Raw genomic sequence first — 17,650 nt, 5'->3', positions numbered from 1 at the left:
TCGTACCAAGCGACAGGAGCCAGACGTTATTCATAAAATATTAAAATGGGTAACGTGATTAACGATTGGTGTGTGGGAGACGTCAATAGTTGGGAAAATTGTTAAATGCCTCACCGGGTTGAACGGCAAGTAAAGTCTTATGCTCTTACTTTGTCAAGGGTAAGCGGAAATGTGCGTGTCATTCCCGGAGTTTGCCGTGTGGAGCGCTTATGTTGGTCAAGATGGCTGCTGCGGCTGTTGTTTGGGCTGAAGAATGAGATGAGCATCGCCTGACAAAACATCCGATCCAAATCCACCGACACTCCGACAGAAGGAAGAATCGTCGGCCAGAATAACTCCCAAGATCATCTGGATCCGAACGACGTCATTCCTTCGGTAAACATTTGTGGCCGCCTTCGAATGGCCACCAAGCATCCTTGAAACGCTTGATTGACACTTCGCCCATTAAAACCGCTTGACAGAGTCGAACATGTGTTTTATTGGCAAGGTTTTTATTTATATTTGCTTTCACCCGTTTATTTATTACTGCCTGACTGCGTCATTGCCATTCCTTTTCAATGTCACCGAGAGCTCAAAGGTTATTTTCGACGACGTTGAGCGCTTCCATGGGCGTCATCTTGGCGGCTGAAATACTAAATTTAGTTTAATTTCTAGTTGCAGATGGATTATCGAGCAGATTTGCTCATACATTGAATTATTTGTTAGTATATAATTTTCTTTGGGTGTAACGAGACGTTTGCGTGATGGCTTGCTGCCGCGTGTTGCCATGGTAACAACACGTCAGTCATGATTCCATATTTGACAAAGCGATGTCATTTTATACTAATAAACTTAATTCGGTTGTGTGTTCATTTCGTTGCTTTTCACACATTGATATATTGATTAATGTAAAGGTGCGGGCAGCGACAGGTGCATGACCGCATCACTAACGCGCCCCCTGCAGGCGGCCTTATGTGTGTCTGTCAGAAGTGCCTGCAGGGGGCGCAGTGACAGCTTGTATGATGTGTGTGCGTGAGCAGGAGCTGCGCCCTTTGAGAACTTGCCAAGATGGACACCACCACTTCCATCAAGATGACCACGATGGCCATCCAGAAGCTGTTTGGCCACGTGGAGGAGGAGAATCTCACAGCGTTGCGAGACCACCTGGACCGCTTCAAGGAAGTGGATGGACGCAGCGACGTACGTGCTAATTAGCGCTCGCACAAAGGATGAATGACTATCTCGGCCCCCTGTGTAAAACCGCCTGTTTTGTGGTGGTCAGAATGGGCAAACGCCGCTGATGCTGGCTGCCGAGCAGGGGAGCCTGGAAATAGTGCAGGAGCTCATCCGGCGAGGAGCCAATGTCAATCTGGATGACGTGGTGAGCAAAACAGATGGGGGCGGGGGGTTGGGGAGCAGCGCTGTTGCCAAGCAACAAGATAGGTGCTGATGATGGCATGGTAACAGCGAATTATGTGTAAATCTGTGGTTGTGTCGCTTATGTGTGGTCAGGACTGCTGGTCGGCCCTGATCTCAGCCGCCAAGGAAGGTCACGTGGAGGTGGTGAAGGAGCTTCTGGAGAACAGCGCCTACATCGAGCATCGCGACGTGGTGCGCCTCCCGTCCGTCTCGGGTGCCGGCGGCGATGTGATGTCCTTTAAGTGCGGCCTATGTGTGGCAGGGAGGATGGACGGCGCTCATGTGGGCCTCGTATAAAGGTCGTGTGGATGTCGCCAAATTGCTGCTGGAGCAGGGCGCAAACCCCAACACCACCGGACAGGTAGCACGTTGCACATGAAAACATCACGCTAGAAAGAGTCCAAATGGGCTACTATTTGCTGATCCCTAGCAGTACAGCGTGTACCCCATCATTTGGGCGTCCGGGCGAGGTCACGCCGACGTGGTTAAACTCTTGCTGGACAGCGGCGCCAAAGTCAACTGCTCCGATAAGGTGACAAACACGGACACTCGCTTGGTCGCACTTTCACGCTCACATTCTGAACGTGTGTTAGTACGGGACGACGTCCCTGATCTGGGCGGCGAGGAAAGGCCATTTGGACTGCGTCATGCACCTGCTGGAGAACGGCGCCGACGTGGACCAGGATGGAGCGGTAAGCGGCAGTATCCGCCGGCGGCGCCGACTCGACACTGACGCCTCGCCTCCCGGCAGAACTCCATGACGGCGCTGATCGTGGCGGTGAAAGGCGGCTTCACCAACGTGGTGAAGGAGCTGCTAAAGCGCAACCCCAACGTCAACATGACGGACAAAGACGGCAACACGGCGCTGATGATCGCTGCCAAGGAAGGCTACACCGAGATCGTGCAGGACCTTCTTGACGCCGGCACCTACGTCAACATTCCCGACCGGGTGAGGCGCCGCCGCCGTCACGCCTTTTCTTTTGAGATCATTAAATGTGCGCATGCGCACGCAGAGCGGCGACACGGTGCTGATCGGAGCGGTGAGAGGCGGTCACGTGGAGATCGTCAGAGCTCTGCTGCACAAGTACGCCGACATTGACATTCGGGGCCAGGTGAGTCATTAATGTTGACCATGAGCGACGATGACGACGATGACGATGGTGGGGTGCGTCCAGGAGAGTAAGACTGCGCTGTACTGGGCGGTGGAGAAAGGCAACGCCTCCATGGTGCGCGACATCCTGCAGTGCAACCCCGACACGGAGACGTGCACCAAGGTGAGATGCGCCGGCGCCGCGCACGGCCATAGGAAGTCACGGCGGCGCCTCCGCTTCCCCCTTTCAGGACGGCGAGACGCCTCTCATCAAAGCCACCAAGATGAGAAGCATCGAGATCGTCGAGCTGCTGCTGGATAAAGGGGCCAAGGTGTCCGCTGTTGACAAGGTCCGACGAGCTGACACACACACGGGCTGGTTTCTTCTCTTCCTGTTCTTTGTGATGGATTTGACGGCTGAATTTTTCTCCAGAGAGGAGACACGCCCCTGCACATCGCCATCCGTGGGCGCAGCCGCCGGCTGGCCGAGCTGCTCCTGAGGAACCCCAAAGATGGCCGCCTGCTCTACCGGCCCAACAAGGCGGGCGAGACGCCCTACAACATCGACTGCAGCCACCAGAAGAGCATCCTCACGCAGATCTTCGGCGCCCGTAGGTGTCGTTGGGCTCGGCCCGCCCTCGCCCGCCCTTGCCCGCTTACCGTCTCCGTTCCCCTCCCGCAGGTCACCTGTCGCCCACCGAGTCGGACGGCGACATGCTGGGCTACGACCTGTACAGCTCGGCCCTGGCCGACATCCTGAGCGAGCCCACCATGCAGCCGCCCATCTGCGTGGGGCTCTACGCGCAGTGGGGCAGCGGAAAGTCCTTCCTGCTCAAGAAGCTCGAAGGTGAGCTTGCACTCGGGCTGGCACGCGGAGACCAGATCAGGACACGCGTGTGCTGTCCTCAGATGAGATGAAGACGTTCGCGGGCCAGCAGATGGAGCCGCTGTTGGGCCCGTCGTGGCTGGCGGCTGTCCTGACGTTGCTCCTGTGCGGCATGGTGGCCTTGGTTCTGGGCTTCACCTTGGACCCCAAGTTGGCCGTGGCCGTCTCGCTCAGCCTGCTGGCGCTGCTCTACATCTTCTTCGGTGAGCTCCTCCGCCGCGCGCCAGCACCGCGCGCCTCCACCTTATATAAGCCTTCTTCTTTGTGGTCGGCAGTGGTCATCTACTTCGGGGGCCGGCGCGAGGGGGATAACTGGAACTGGGCGTGGCTCCTCAGCAACCGCTTGGCCCGCCACATCGGCTACCTGGAGCTCCTCCTCAAGCTCATGTTCGTCAACCCGCCGGAGCTCCCGGAGCAGAGCGCTCGAGCGCTGCCCGTCAGGTAACGACCACCCGACACTGCGCTGTTGCACTGATGTTGTTGTGATGTCATCACGATGTCACGGTCGTGTCACGCCGCAGGTTTCTCTTCACCGATTACAATCGACTGTCAAGTGTCGGCGGCGAGACGTCAATGGCCGAAATGATCGCCACGTTGTCCGACGCGTGCGAGAGGGAGTTTGGATTCCTCGCCACTCGCCTCTTCAGGGTCTTCAAGACGGACGAGGCGCCAGGTACGCGCTTGCCCGCGAGCGCCCTCCGAGAACGCTCGGACGACAATGTGTTGCGGTTGCAGGAAAGGGAAAGTGGAAGAAGACGTGCTGTGTGCCGTCCTTCATGCTGTTTGCGCTGGTGATGGGCTGCCTGGTGAGCGGCGTGGCGCTGATGGCCGTCTTTCGGGTGCACAGCCGCAACCACACGGTCAACGGCGTCCTGATGGCGCTGGGCGGCGTGGTGGGCGTGGCCCTCCTGCTGAACTGTCGCACGTGGTGGCGGGTCTCCAACTCAGTGCTCAACTCGCAGAGGAAGCGGCTGCACGGCGCCGCCAACAAGATGCACAAGCTCAAGAGCGAAGGCTTCATGAAGGTCGGAAGGACTTCACCGGCGCACGGGGCAATGTCAGGCGCGACAGAACGGCTGAAGCGGACTTTTCTTGCAGGTTCTGAAGTGCGAAGTGGAGCTGATGGCCAAGATGGCCAAGACCATCGACGGGTTCACTCAGCACCAGACCAGGTTGGCGGTGGTCATTGACAGCTTGGACGCGTGTGAGCAGGACAAAGTTCTGCAGATGCTCGACACGGTGAGAACATAGGACAGTGTGGATGAAAGTTCGGGAGTTTTTTGACCATCATGGCATGTCCACGCATCCCGCAGGTGCGAGTCCTGTTTTCCAAAGGTCCCTTCATCTCCATCTTCGCCAGCGACCCGCACATCATCATCAAGGCCATCAACCAGAACCTGAACAGCGTCCTGCGAGACTTTGTCAACGGACACGACTACATGCGCAACATCGTCCACCTGCCCGTCTTCCTCAACAGCAGAGGCCTGTCCAGCGCCAGGAAGATGGGCGGCGGCGGCGGCGGCAGCGGCGCACCCGCCAACGGCGATGCCGCCAACGTCGATTGCGCAGGGTGGCACGAGGAGCTGGACCGCAAGTTGTCACAGCACAGCTTGGGAGAGCTCACCAAGAGTGGCAGCAAGGCCACCCTCACCCGTCGGGTAAGGTGACCGACCACCCAAGGAGCAACGTTGAAAACAGAAAAGCGCTTTGCAACCTCGGTGGCGTGCGCAGGACACCTTCCGGAGGCGCCAAGCGCAGCGCTCGGTGACTCGCCAGATGTCCTTCGACTTGACCAAGCTGATGGTGGCCGAAGACTGGTTCACCGACATCAGCCCGCAGAGCATGAGGAGGCTCCTCAACATCGTTTCCGTTACCGGTCAGCGCCGGGTCGCTCGCGCCGTGCGGGTGAGCGTCGTTGAGGCGCCCGCAGCCGACCGCTTCTGCTTTGACTGCGTGCAGGTCGTCTGCTGAGAGCCAATCAGATCGCCTTCAACTGGGACCGTCTGGCGTCGTGGATCAACCTGACGGAGCAGTGGCCCTACCGGACGTCCTGGCTCATCCTCTTCCTGGAGGAGAGCGACGGCGTTCCCGAGCAGGCCACGCTCAAGAACATTTATGAGAGGTGAGAGGCCGCCGCCGAGCGCTCGCTCGCGTCGTGCTGACTTTGGTCTCGCGCAGGGTGCTGAGGAACATCCCCACCACCAAAGACGTGGAACCGCTGCTGGAGATCGACGGAGACGTCCGCGCCTTTGAAGTGTTCCTGTCGTCGCGGACGCCCGTCCTGACCGCCAGGGACATTCGCACCTTCCTGCCCTGCACCGTCAACCTGGACCCCAAACTGCGGGAAATCATTGCCGGTACCTTGGCGCCGCTTTCTCCGTCGTATCCTTCCTTCTCTGTTTCCTCCTCATTCATTCTTCCTGCCCAGATGTGCGTGCGGCCCGTGAGCAGGTGAACCTGGGCGCCATCGGCTACCCGACCTTGCAGGAGGTCCAGCCCCGGCCCGTGTCCATGTACAGTCAGGTGTCGTCGGCGTGCTCGCCGTCCGCCTCCTTCAGCGGACCCTTCAACCCGGTGGCGGGGGCTGTGGTACCGCCACCGCCGCCGCCTCACAGCAGCTACTACAGTGGCATGGGCGGACCCCAGCACCCCTTCTACAACAGGGTCAGTCGCCCATCTAAAACATTTTCTTTGCTTTGATTTTTGCCAGTATATAACAATGGACTGATTGACTCATTTCCTCGTCCTTACTCAACACAAAGGAATTCTTTTTTTAGGAAGCACCCAAATCCGCTCTATAAGAATCGCCTCCATGTTCCATTGGCACGACGTCACGCCGCGGCTTCCCATCCATCGTTTGTCACGTTCATGTTTGATTTGCGTTGTGTTGATTTTCTTTCTGTCTCAGCCATATTTCCCCCACCACCATCTCCACCATCCGCCACGCCCCCTGGTGGCGGCCTACCCATCACACCTCCTTCCTCGCATGCTCGTTAAGAGCACGGCCCCCCGTGATGCCCCCTCGAGCGTAAGTACATCAGCCACATCCTAGCTTTGCCACCTCTCGTTGGTCTCAAACATCATTTGAACTCTGGATGATGACGACGACGATGATGATGTTGAGCCAAAGCGAACACGGACGCCGCTTTCCCCGCCGCCTTTGATCAATCACCAATCACAAGCCGCCGTCTGGTTTGTGTCTCAGGGCTCCGCCTCCGTGGCTTCGGGGACGCCGCCCACCCTCCTGAGCGCCATGACGACGGATGGCGTGTGCAAGCGCGTCAAGCAGATCCAGGGCATCGACCAGGCCATGTTGGCCGCGTACACCGCCACCATCAGGAAGGTGAGCGCCGCCCGTCACCGAGGTCCGACTTTCTTTCATTGGACATTGATTCCATTTTGGTCGCCTTCAGGCCAACGTGAACGGACGAGTCCTGACGCAGTGCAACCTGGATGAGCTGAAAAAGGAGATGAACATGAACTTTGGGGACTGGCAGCTCTTTCGGGCCAGCGTGAGCACAACGCCCAAATGCCCGGCCCGCTAAGCGGTCCCGCCGTGCGCTGACCTCACTTTCTGTCCCCGCAGGTGGTGGAAATGCGGCAGCTGGAGAGCCAAGTGCTGTACGAGGAGGCCGCCAGCGAGCAAGGCAGCGTGACGGGCGGCCAGCCTGATGCGGGCCTGCGCCGAGCTGCGGCGCAAGCCCGCGCCGGCCACGCCCCCAGCGACGTGTCCCCGATGTACAGCTTCACTCTGAGCTTCGACGACCTCAGCATGATCGGCCTGGAGGAGTCGCAGCAGCCCAGACACGCCGGGGCGCATTGGATGGTCAGCAAACTCAGCCATAAGACCTCGACCCCGACCAATAGGGTTTTATTGGCGCTCGAAAGGCATCAGTTTGTGTTTGTTTATTCCAGGGCGCCCCCCAGCGGACCGGCAGCATCACGAGCCTCAACTCGCAGGAGTCCAGCAACGACATCGTCAAATTGACCGATAAGCAACAGGCCGAGTACCGATGCGCCTACCAGGAGTACATTGCCCAGATGGCCCAGTTGGAGGGCGCCGGCGGGGGTGGCGATAGACCGGTCCAGCCTCAGCCAGGGCACTTCATGACGCCGTCTTCAGACCAGAGCGGCAAGGACGGACCCGAGCAAGACGGACGCAAGGCCTTGGCGAACAAGAGGAGCGGCAGTAAAGCGGCGTCTGACAGCGCCGACGGTGGCGAAGCGCTGGACCCCATCACGGAAGAAGATGAGAAGGGAGAACACGGGTCGTCCAAGTCCCTGCTGGCCCGCAAGACCTCGGCCGAGCGAGGTGGCCTTTTCGCGGGCGCCAAGGCGGGCGGCGACGGTCTGCGCTACCAGAAGCTGACCAGCGATGACGAGGAGTCGGAGGAGTCCGACACCCTGCTGCTGAAAAACGGCAAGGCCAAAGCGAGCGGCTGCTCCTTGGCCCTGAAAGGGAAGGACTACCTGTCGGACGCCACCTTGGATAAGAAGGACTCGTCCGACTCGGGCGTCCGCTCCAACGAGAGCTCGCCCAACCACTCGCTGCAGGACGAGGAGGCCGACCTGTCGCAGTCGCTGACGGAACGCAGCGACTTGATCCAGCTGAGCGAGGATGGCACCACCCGCAAGCAAGAGCCTCCCGCCGGCCTCCCCGCCGCCCTGCGGGACGCCGCCCTGCGGGACAGCGCCGAAAGCCGCATGTCTATCTGCAGCCCCGAGGAGGCCTGGCCCGCCACCCAGACCTGGAACCTGAACCGCTCGGCCGGCAGCGTGACGCTCAACAACAACGCCAACGCTCAGCAGGGCGAGCGCCCCCGCCAGACGCCCCGCCGCGACGCCCCCGCCGGCGAAGCCATCATCCCGCCTGCATCCACGACCACCAGCACCACCCGGCCCGGCCCCGACAATGAAAACGTGCGAGTGGTCCACTTGAAGAGGGGCCTGAAGCCCGGAGACCCTCCCGAGGTCTGCACCATGACGGCCGATGCCGTCGCCTTCGGAGAGGAACGCGAGAGCATCCTGTGACCTGTTGCATGGCCGCCGCATCATGTGACTTGCCATTCAGATTGTTCCAATTTGAAATATTTGCCATGTTAACATTGTGGGGATTTTGCAAGTCTCCTCACGTTTGCTGTTTGTGTTTGTAGATGTCAACTAGCTTGTCGTCGTGACGCATGATGGTGTTGGTGAGCTCAGCGGTCCCCGACCACCAGGCCCGGTCCGACCCTCCGTCCTCCATTTGGTACCCCACCACACAGCCAGACTAAACCCAAAATAGTTGTTAGATCATCAGAGTCTCAAAAGTTTTATTTTGAAAATCAGCTGCGTCAAATTGCTCATCTCAAGTGAGTCACAATTAAATGACTCCAAATCTGGATTCAATTAAATTTAGCATCACCCTGACTTGCATTTTCACCCATTTGATTTGATTTTGGCCTGGCAAAATACTGGCGCACACAAAAAGTTGGGGACCGCTGCTTTAGATGTTCAATACAATGCTTGCAAAACAAAAAAACATTTATAATAGACGCCCAATGTCGTGTTTGTGTCACCTTAGCTCCGCCCCCTGTGACTTGATGGATGTGATATTTCAATATCAATAACTAAGGTTCTTAATGGAGTTACGTGTTATGACGTATTTGTCAAATGTGCTATTGTGCATGTCTTGGCATGTAATGAAGAAGTACAAAGTTGCATGCAGTTGTGACGTCATTAAAGGGAAAAAACAAGATAGACTTGCATCCGATTTATTATTCCGTCACGCGTTTCCTTCCATACTTCGCAAAACAGGAGCAGAAATCAAACTTCGTCACATGACCAACACAAAACCTTCCAGCACTCAAAATGTAACAAGTGCGTAAAAAAAAAGTTTTTTTTTAGGTTTTCGTTTTTTTAAAAACAACTGAGGAAATAAAAAGTCAACTCCCAGTGAAAAAGGGCAAAGGTGGTTAAAAACGTCACTTTTTTTTCTTTTTTTTTCCCCATCCCTCTTGGCTCAGAAGGTGAAGAGAAAGTCCGAGAAATCTCCGGTTATCATCCGGCTCAGTTCGGGCGTGCAGTGGTCTGGGAACTCAAAGTGGGACCCGTGACCCCGCTCGGTTCCGCTCCAGTCCTTGTCCAAATCCTTGTCCACCAGAGAGAGGCTCAGGTTTGCTGGCTCCGAGGGGGCGGGGCTGACAGGGAACAGGTCGTCCCCGCAGCACGAGGAACTGGAGCCGGAGCGGGACCGGGCTGAGGACGAAGAGTCCGGTGAGAGGGTTCCGCTGACCTGGCGCGTGTACAGCAGCCGAGAAATACCTTCATCCGCTTCCACGGCGGTTTCGTCGTCCGAGTCGCTGAAGTCTCGCTTGAGCACGAAACGGGCCCGTCGGTTCGGGTTCGGCTGCTGGCCGGCGCCCGAGGAGCCCGTCTTACTCTTTTTCTTGGGTCGGTACTTGTAGCCCGGGTGGTCGGCCATGTGCTGCAGGCGGAGCCGCTCGGCCTCACGGATAAACGGAATCTTCTCGGACTTGTCCAAAGACTTCCATCGCTTCCCGAGCCGCTTGGAGATTTCGGCGTTGTGCACTTCCGGCGACTGCTGCATGATCTTCCTGCGCTCCATTTTGGACCAAACCATGAAGGCGTTCATGGGCCGCTTGATGTGAGCTGCAGCCGCCGATTTGCCAGCGTGCCGCTGCTGAACCATGGTGCCCCCCCGCCCAGAGTCACCTCCGTCTTTCACCCTATTCATGCAGCCAGCCTGCACGCACGGTTCCGTTTGGGTGTGCAACCAGAGCGAGCGAGGAGCTTGTGGAGCGCAAGCAGACGCACACGACCCGGCCGGCGTCTTCGAAACATCTACCGGTAGAGTGCGGGCGTAAGCCAATCGCAGCATAGCTTTCTGGTCGGACGCCCGCCTTTCTAGTCGTCTCGACCAATCGTAGCTCGGTTTTGTGTCATTTTCGTCTTCCCGCCTTTGTCGCTTTCAGAGCCAATCCAAGCTCAGCTCATCTATCAACCGCTTTTCAATGGGGAATCATCCAAATCAAACCAGCGTCATTGAATGGAAAAAAAAAACTAAAATAAAATAATAAATAAAAAGTAATTTTCTCTATCAACATGATCAATTGCTTGTGGTTAATTTCTGATATTTTTTGCTTCATTTTTTGCTTCATTGGTGCATTATAGACATTTTTTTTTTAAAGTATTGCATATAGACATTTTTTTTTAAATTGTAATAAAAAAATCTTATGTGCATTGCCTAGGGCACCTTTCTTTCGTGTATTTTTTATTTGAAGTCCAAATTTTTCTAACTTTTGGGGATTTGAATTCTTGGGGGGCCGAATGAGCAAAATGTGGAAGTGTTGTAAAAGGACAGTCAAACTGCATCACTGCTCAAGCGGTTCCATTGTTGTTTGGGTTGTGGGCTCTCAACTGAGGCGTCCCCACGCCCCTCATCTTGTTCAGCGTGGTTTGGGGGAGGTGAAATGATTGCTGGGCTCGTTTAAGGAGGAGGCCCCCCCCAGCCATATGTGCCCCCCCCCAGCCATACTTTTTGTTACTGCTTCCTGATTGGGTGCAGAGAAATGTGTTGGCTTTTCAGGCCAAGCAAGTGGAGGAAGCGCTTGACCTTTGAGGGTCAAACCCCTAACTTGGTGGGAGAGGCGGGGGGAGGGGACGTTGAGGAGGACCTGATGGAGCCTGACAATGAAAAATGGGTCAAGTGTGCAAAAAAAATGCAAGCGTCATAGCTGGTGGGGGGGACAAGTAAAAGATTGGTCACCCTAATGAATGTGACAGCCAGCCCCAAATTACTAAAAATGATATCCCACAATATGCAACACTTTCTTTCTATACATCTCGTGTTCATCATTTCTTGAAAATCACAATGTCCCATCAGCGGTGAGCTATTTTTAGAGCAGCCCACTCTTGTGGTTCTTGAGGGCACGCCAGTTGCAGGTTGGCGAGCCCTGGTTTACGTTGCAAATCAAAGCAGATGACATTTTCATTTTGATGCATGACGTCGTGACGTCAGTGTTCCACTTGGCGGCGCTAACACGCCATCCAGCTACTTGGCCAACCGCCCATCGAGGCCACAGGAGAAGCAGAAGTGGAGCTCAGTGCGTTGTCGGTGCAAAGTGCAACACATTGAGTCGTCGCTTGTGTCCACCAAGGAAGTGCGAGGAAGTCCACGCCTAGAAGTTTTTGAAAGCCTTCCACAACTTTTTTGTGCGAGTGTAAGGCAGGTGTGGCGCTCCTGGCCCCACCTGAGCTTGCGTGACGTCACGCCGGTGCGGTTCTTCCGGGTCGGGATTGCGAACTGCAGCCATGCCGGACGTCCTGAGCGTCACCGAGTTCATCGGTGAGTGCAACGACGACTACAAGGCGCCCACCACGTCCAGCTTCTCCACGCGCATGACGCACTGTAGGAACAGCGTCAACGCCCTTGAGGAGGTACCGCGCACACGCACACAAAAAAAAAGGGGGGGGGGGGGTCGTGCGCCTGATGGACACTGTGTTTATTGGACCAAGTTTGTAAATGGGTTTACATTTGCGTGTTTGTTTGTGTCCCCCCCCCCCCCCCCACACACACACAGCCTTTGAGCAAGGCACTCCTGCATCATTATGTGTGTTTGATGGAATATTTGAATGTGTGAGACAATCAAAAGTGTTCTACACATAAATGGAAACAGTGACAGGAAGTGACACGTAATGACCACCAGTGGTGGTCCGCCACAGTACATCACAACAGGAAGTACAACTTCTCTCTTCCACTTCTTATTTCTTCTGTCTTTCATCTTGTTGAGTCATCTTCAGAGTGCATGTGTGTGCATGTGTGTGTGTTCATGATTCAGGTTCTGGATGTGGAGCGCTCTGTTCTGTCCAAACTGAAGAAAGCGGTCAAGTCCGTGTACACGTCAGGCTTGGGTGAGACACTCGCCTTATCTTTTATTGTTTTCTTGTTGTCATGACAACAAGACACGTCAGCAGGTCTGTAGACTTCACAAATAAATTTACGTACCGGCCCCGACGTGCGCGTACAACATTCCCGCCCGTGTCCCAGCATGCCGAGTGCACAACACTGAACGCAAATCTCCTCGCCAAGACGTGTGCGTGCTTGCATTGCAGTCCACGTGGAGCACGAGGACCAATACGTGTCGGCCATGGAGAAGCTGGGCGACAACTGCCTGAGCGGCGACGACGCCGACGTAGGTGCCGCCTTTCTCAAGTTTGCCGTTTTCAGCAAAGAACTGACGGCGCTCTTCAAGAACCTGGTGAGCTTCTGGCCCCGCCCACATCGTCACGACGATACCCCCGGCTCACTTATGTCACTTCCTGTTTGTCAGATCCAGAACATGAACAATATCATCTCCTTCCCGTTGGATAGTCTACTCAAGGGGGACTTGCGCGGTGTCAAGGGGGTGCGTCACGCGTCCTCGCTCGGCATGACACGTGTCATGTGACGCGCCGCACCACACGTTACATGTCAGGTGACCCGTGTCATCCCCTCAGGACCTGAAGAAGCCGTTTGACAAGGCCTGGAAGGATTACGAGAGCAAACTGTAAGCAGCCCTCGGCCGGCCGGGGCTTCTCGCGCTTTTCTCCTCAGTGTCGCTTCCGTTGACAGCTCCAAGCTGGAGAAGGAGAAACGCGAGCACGCCAAGCAGCACGGGATGATTCGCACCGAGTTCAGCGGCGGCGAGATCGCCGAGGAGATGGAGAAGGAGCGGCGCGTCTTCCAGTTGAACATGTGTGAGGTGGGTCAGAGGTCGCGCGCTCTTTGACGGGAAGTGACATCATTGTTTTTTCCCCAAAGTACCTTCTCAAGGTCAACGACATCAAGGTCAAGAAGGGTGTTGACTTCCTGCAGAACCTTATCAAGTATTTCCACGCGCAGTGCAAGTGAGACCCGAGACGGACGCCACAACTCCCGCGCTCTTGCACACACACTAACACTCACGCACACACACGGCGCTCAGCTTCTTCCAGGATGGACTGACGGCCGTCGAGAGCCTCAAACCCTCCGTGGAGAAAATGGCGTCCGAACTCACGGCGGTGAGGACGCCGACGTCACGTGGGCTTCAACTTGAACCTTGGAAGAAGTCTGAGGGGATGTGTGTGTGTGTTTGCATATGTGGCCGGTCGAGCAGATCAAACAGACGCAGGACGGCGAGAGGAAACAACTGACTCAGCTCCGAGACCTCCTGAAGACCTCCTTGCAGTCTGACAGCAAAGAGGTTTGCAGGGGGCCTGTGGAAGGGCTGAAGGGGCGGAGCTTGACCGCATACATGATTGATTGACAGGAGGCTCCGGCCAAGCAGAAGCAAGGATACAGCCTGCACCAGCTGCAAGGCAACAAGGCGCACGGGACGGAGCGCTCGGGAGTTTTGTCCAAGAGGAGCGAGGGGTGAGTGGGCTTGCCGCCGCCGCCGCCAGAGTGTCAACGTGCTCATGGTTGTGTGGCGCAGGCTGAGGAAAGTTTGGCAGAAGAGGAAGTGCTCGGTGAAAAACGGTTTCCTGACCATCTGCCATGCCACGGTAAGCCCCGCCCACCGGCCGCCACTCGCGCAAATGCCCGCCGTTTCGTTTTAATTCGGGTTTGTGTTGTTGTTTTGTTTTGTTTTGCTTTTGAAGTTTTTACACCAAGAGTCAAACAACCAATCAGGACAATGCAAGCAGGAGAGCAAGAAAATCAGGAAGAGGAGGAGGAAGAGCTTAAGGAAAAGGATGAGAGACAGAAGGGTTTTCATTTTGGAAGTTTTTTTTTATTGGCAAGACCGTTAATAACAATGACATCATCAACGGGGGGGGGCGGGGTTTGCTCGTGGCCGAAAACACCTTCTTTTGTTCTCTAAATGCGTTTTTGCGTGTGTGTTCCAGACCAATCGACCACCGGCCAAACTGAACCTTCTGACGTGCCAGGTGAAGAAGAACGCCGACGACAAGAGGAACTTTGACCTCTTTTCACGTAAGCGACAGCAGCAGAACTAGAGAGAACATGTCAGGGTGGCTCGTAAGGCGCCTTTGCTGTCCCCCTCAGACGACCGGACGTATCACTTCCAGGCGGAGGACGAGGCCGAGTGCCAGATGTGAGTAGTCGCCGTCTCGCCTCGGCGGCCTCGGCGCTGATGCGCGACGTCTCTCGGCCGCAGATGGGTGTCGGTCCTCCAGAACAGCAAAGAAGAAGCGCTGAGTAAAGCTTTTAAGGGCGACCAGGACGAAGGCGACAACATCGTGCAGGAGCTCACCAAAGCCATCGTGGCAGATGTCAGGAAGATGGACGGCAACCGCGTCTGCTGCGACTGTGGCGCTCCAGGTGACCCCGACGTGGCTCCTCGTCTTGAATGCGCTAACGCTAGTCCAGCTAACTAGGACGGTTTGAGATGTTTGCTGTTGGCTGGCGCAGGTCCCTCCTGGTTGTCCACCAACCTCGGCGTGCTCATCTGCATCGAGTGCTCGGGGATCCACAGGGAGATCGGGGTGCACTACTCCAGAATTCAGAGTCTGGACCTGGATGTGCTGGGAACGTCCGAGCTACTGGTGAGTCCGCTCGCTCGCCGACGGGAAATGGCCGCCGCCAAAACGTGCCGCTCTCACCTCTCAGCTGGCCAAGAACGTCGGCAACGCCGCCTTCAATGACATCATGGAGGCGGAGCTTTCCGCAGAGGGGGTGGCCAAGCCTGAACCGACCAGTGACATGTGAGTGGAAGCACACCTGCTAGCTGGAGATAGATTGATGGTCGGCAGATGATTGCTACGTCCGTGCGTGCAGGCAGAGGCGGAAGGACTTCATCACGTCCAAGTACGTGGACAAGGCGCTGGTCCGCCGCCAGTGCGCCGACAACGAGGGCCGCCTGCAGGCGCTGTACCAGGCGGTGCGCAACCGCGACATCCTGGCGCTCATCCAGGTCTACGGCGAGGGCGTCGACCTCACCGAGACCTTCCCGCAGACCCACCAGCACGTACGTCTGTCCGTCCCTCCTCCATCTCGTTAGAGAAAATGCTTGATGACGATGATGGCGCTTTCAGGAGCCGGACGAAACGGTCCTCCATCTTGCCGTGCGCATGGTGGACAGGAACTCTCTACACATCGTCGACTTCCTGGCGCAGAACAGGTAACTCCTCTTCAGTCGTCTGAGGAAAACCACGCATGGAGATAAATATGAGCGTGTGTGTGTAGCGGCAACCTGGACAAGCAGACCAGCAAAGGAAGCACGGCGGTGCATTACTGCTGCTTGACGGACAACAGCGAGTGCCTGAAGCTCCTCCTCCGAGGAAAAGCGTCCGTGACCATCGGTGAGTCCCGCATCATCTGACAAATATGCAAATAGGATCATATGCGACGTTTGTGTGCGCAGCCAATGAGAGCGGAGAAACGCCGCTGGACATAGCGAGACGACTCGGTCACACTGAATGTGAAGATCTGGTGAGAGTCCCTCAGTTAAGCAATGATGCTCGACGGCGTGAGGCTAATCTTGAACTATGCCGGTGTGTCAGCTGACTCAGGCTCAGTCGGGAAAGTTTAACGTCCACGTGCACGTGGAGTACGAGTGGCGCCTCCATAACGACGACATGGACGAGAGTGAGGACGAGTTGGATGACAAGGTGAGCGCAGCTGTCCTAACGCTGTTGTATGTCCTAACGCCCCCTTGACCCCCCCACAGCCCACCCCGCACCGCCGCGAGGAGCGTGACCGACCCGTCAGCTGCTTCGTGGGCGCCGGCGTTCTCGGGCAGCTCGCCAAACATCGCAGTCAGATTCCCAGCATGATGATCAGCAACGAGACGTACGGCGCTGTGCTGGATCGGCACCTCCCGCCCGGGCCCAACCCCCCGTTGCCGCCCAGGGCCCCCGCCAGAGGGCAGGCCGCTAACCCGGGCGCCATGGAAACCATTGGAAGGCAGAGGTCTTCGTCCGACCCCCCGGCCCAGAACGTGACCCCCGACAGAAACACCTCCATGTACGGTGAGTGGCACTTCCCGTCCGTCAGTGACGCTTCAAAGTCTTTGGAGCCAAGCATCACGCGACTCCTGATCCTCCAGTTTTCCCAGTGGCTCCTCCCCCTCCACCTCCACCTCCTCCTCCGCTACCTAAAGCCAACCACGGGCCCCGGATCTCCCTTCCCTCCACTACCTCCACGAACCCACCGCCTCCGCCTTCTCGCCACAAAGCGCCGCCGCCCCTGCCCGTCGCCAAATTACCCAGCGGGTAAGTACTTGTCCATTTTGACTCCACTTAGGAATCTGAACTGGTATACACAAGTCTGAGCTTGACTCGACAGGTATGCACTGATCAAAGAGGATCTGAATAGAATACATAAATGCAAAAACACAAACAAATTGCTCACTGATTTCAGACTAGCCAAATCAGCCCCACCCAGGTCGTCGCTTAGAAGGACTCCAACAGACAAGCGAGGTACGCAAACACAAACACACACGTGTGTGTGTGTGTCATGTTAAAAACAAGAAATCTCCATTTAGCTTCTAAGGTCCAGTCCCCCCGAGACTCCTCCCCCCCAACACCAAAACCAAGAAGCACCTTCAGCGTAAGTCCTAATGGCCAATGATGATGTCGCGTGGTCTTAATGGCCGTTGCGCACACGCAGGCGTCAAGACCCAAAAGGGTGCGGGCCATCTACAAGTGTTCCGCCGACAACCCTGACGAGCTGACGTTCGACGAGGGCGAGGTGATCGTGGTGGAGGGTGAAGAGGACACCGAGTGGTGGGTGAGTGAGCCGCCCGGCGCTTCGAACTGGAAGCGGCGCTCTCTGATGGTCCGCTGTGCTCTCTGCTTCAGTTGGGCCACGTGGAGGCAGAACCTACTCGGCGAGGAGTCTTTCCGGTCACCTTTGTGCATTTCATCACAGAGTGACTTCTGGGGTCCTCGAGTGACTAATAAAGTGAAATTGGAAGAAATAGGCCCAAGTGATCTTGATCTGGTCTTCTGGGACTTGTCCTCCATCTTCATCAATGAGCAAGATGCCACTTGAATTCCTTCTGTGACCATGCGTGTACCTGAAAACACTCGGATCGCAGATCTTTCATTATTGGAAATGCCAATAATTGTGTTATGTAATATTGTTGTTTATCAAAAACATATGTACCTAAATGACATTAAATGGATTTATTCCGTTCTTGTCACGTTTTGGATCAATTGAATGGCCATTGAGCGTCTCCCCGCTTTGTCCACCTGAGGGCAGTACACCACAAGCTGGAGGAATCCACTGGACTTGAACTTTATCAATAATGGATATTGAGGCCAGACAACTCAGCCTCTTGCAGAGGATATGA

The 17,650-nt window shown here is 56.1% G+C and overlaps 3 protein-coding genes across 8 annotated transcripts; 2 read left to right on the top strand and 1 right to left on the bottom strand.

Moving 5' to 3' along the window:
- The first annotated feature begins 181 nt into the window (after nt 1-181).
- On the top strand, nt 182-9,111 carry kidins220b (kinase D-interacting substrate 220b). 4 transcript variants are annotated; one of them, XM_088361429.1, is made up of 29 exons: nt 182-375; nt 1,020-1,179; nt 1,262-1,360; nt 1,492-1,590; nt 1,661-1,759; nt 1,829-1,930; nt 1,992-2,090; nt 2,150-2,347; nt 2,412-2,510; nt 2,574-2,672; nt 2,740-2,838; nt 2,922-3,099; nt 3,171-3,335; nt 3,398-3,577; nt 3,650-3,815; nt 3,896-4,047; nt 4,110-4,399; nt 4,473-4,613; nt 4,688-5,032; nt 5,106-5,250; nt 5,334-5,496; nt 5,553-5,731; nt 5,803-6,038; nt 6,283-6,402; nt 6,580-6,717; nt 6,788-6,886; nt 6,961-7,200; nt 7,290-8,429; nt 8,528-9,111. In XM_088361429.1, the coding sequence occupies exons 2-28, from the start codon at nt 1,048-1,050 to the stop codon at nt 8,403-8,405; spliced, it is 5,178 nt and encodes a 1,725-aa protein (XP_088217555.1). In that variant the 5' UTR covers nt 182-375; nt 1,020-1,047; the 3' UTR covers nt 8,406-8,429; nt 8,528-9,111. The 4 variants fall into 4 exon arrangements, with proteins under 4 accessions (XP_088217555.1, XP_088217556.1, XP_088217554.1 ...); XM_088361430.1 differs by having other exon boundaries at nt 1,832-1,930; nt 7,290-9,111; XM_088361428.1 differs by having other exon boundaries at nt 7,290-9,111.
- Nucleotides 9,112-10,265, bottom strand: LOC148381415 (transcription factor Sox-11-A-like). The gene is made up of 2 exons (XM_088361444.1): nt 9,678-10,265; nt 9,112-9,611 (listed from the first exon to the last, which is right to left on the bottom strand). The coding sequence occupies exons 1-2, from the start codon at nt 10,252-10,254 to the stop codon at nt 9,376-9,378; spliced, it is 813 nt and encodes a 270-aa protein (XP_088217570.1). The 5' UTR covers nt 10,255-10,265; the 3' UTR covers nt 9,112-9,375.
- A 1,162-nt stretch (nt 10,266-11,427) lies between these two features.
- On the top strand, nt 11,428-17,497 carry asap2b (ArfGAP with SH3 domain, ankyrin repeat and PH domain 2b). 3 transcript variants are annotated; one of them, XM_088361434.1, is made up of 28 exons: nt 11,428-11,813; nt 12,215-12,287; nt 12,489-12,634; nt 12,707-12,781; nt 12,873-12,922; nt 12,988-13,117; nt 13,177-13,262; nt 13,340-13,415; nt 13,511-13,597; nt 13,664-13,767; nt 13,829-13,898; nt 13,995-14,102; nt 14,241-14,328; nt 14,401-14,449; nt 14,513-14,676; nt 14,767-14,900; nt 14,965-15,059; nt 15,133-15,322; nt 15,390-15,475; nt 15,541-15,656; nt 15,719-15,786; nt 15,858-15,965; nt 16,025-16,325; nt 16,412-16,568; nt 16,717-16,775; nt 16,841-16,905; nt 16,966-17,085; nt 17,157-17,497. In XM_088361434.1, the coding sequence occupies exons 1-28, from the start codon at nt 11,688-11,690 to the stop codon at nt 17,229-17,231; spliced, it is 3,006 nt and encodes a 1,001-aa protein (XP_088217560.1). In that variant the 5' UTR covers nt 11,428-11,687; the 3' UTR covers nt 17,232-17,497. The 3 variants fall into 3 exon arrangements, with proteins under 3 accessions (XP_088217560.1, XP_088217558.1, XP_088217561.1); XM_088361432.1 differs by having other exon boundaries at nt 11,429-11,813; nt 16,403-16,568; XM_088361435.1 differs by lacking the exon at nt 13,995-14,102 and having other exon boundaries at nt 11,430-11,813; nt 16,403-16,568.
- The last annotated feature ends 153 nt before the right edge of the window (nt 17,498-17,650 follow it).

Source organism: Syngnathus floridae, chromosome 19 (assembly GCF_059516105.1).
Source record: "Syngnathus floridae isolate MCC-2025c chromosome 19, RoL_Sflo_1.0, whole genome shotgun sequence".
Taxonomy (NCBI): domain Eukaryota; kingdom Metazoa; phylum Chordata; class Actinopteri; order Syngnathiformes; family Syngnathidae; genus Syngnathus; species Syngnathus floridae.
Note: the sequence above shows the minus strand (reverse complement) of the source record. Positions and strands in the feature narration are given on the sequence as shown.

Bases quoted from the DNA above. Each gene is read 5' to 3' on its own strand.
- asap2b (XM_088361432.1), top strand. From the start codon at position 11,688: ATGCCGGACGTCCTGAGCGTCACCGAGTTCATCGGTGAGTGCAACGAC. The intron at 14,677-14,766 runs GTGACCCCGACG...TGGCTGGCGCAG, and splicing joins CTGCGACTGTGGCGCTCCAG to GTCCCTCCTGGTTGTCCACC. The intron at 17,086-17,156 runs GTGAGTGAGCCG...TCTCTGCTTCAG, and splicing joins AAGAGGACACCGAGTGGTGG to TTGGGCCACGTGGAGGCAGA.
- LOC148381415 (XM_088361444.1), bottom strand. From the start codon at position 10,254: ATGCTGCGATTGGCTTACGCCCGCACTCTACCGGTAGATGTTTCGAAG. The intron at 9,612-9,677 runs GTATTTCTCGGC...CTTCGTCCTCAG, and splicing joins CGCCGTGGAAGCGGATGAAG to CCCGGTCCCGCTCCGGCTCC.
- kidins220b (XM_088361429.1), top strand. From the start codon at position 1,048: ATGGACACCACCACTTCCATCAAGATGACCACGATGGCCATCCAGAAG. The intron at 4,400-4,472 runs GTCGGAAGGACT...CTTTTCTTGCAG, and splicing joins AGAGCGAAGGCTTCATGAAG to GTTCTGAAGTGCGAAGTGGA. The intron at 6,718-6,787 runs GTGAGCGCCGCC...GGTCGCCTTCAG, and splicing joins ACACCGCCACCATCAGGAAG to GCCAACGTGAACGGACGAGT.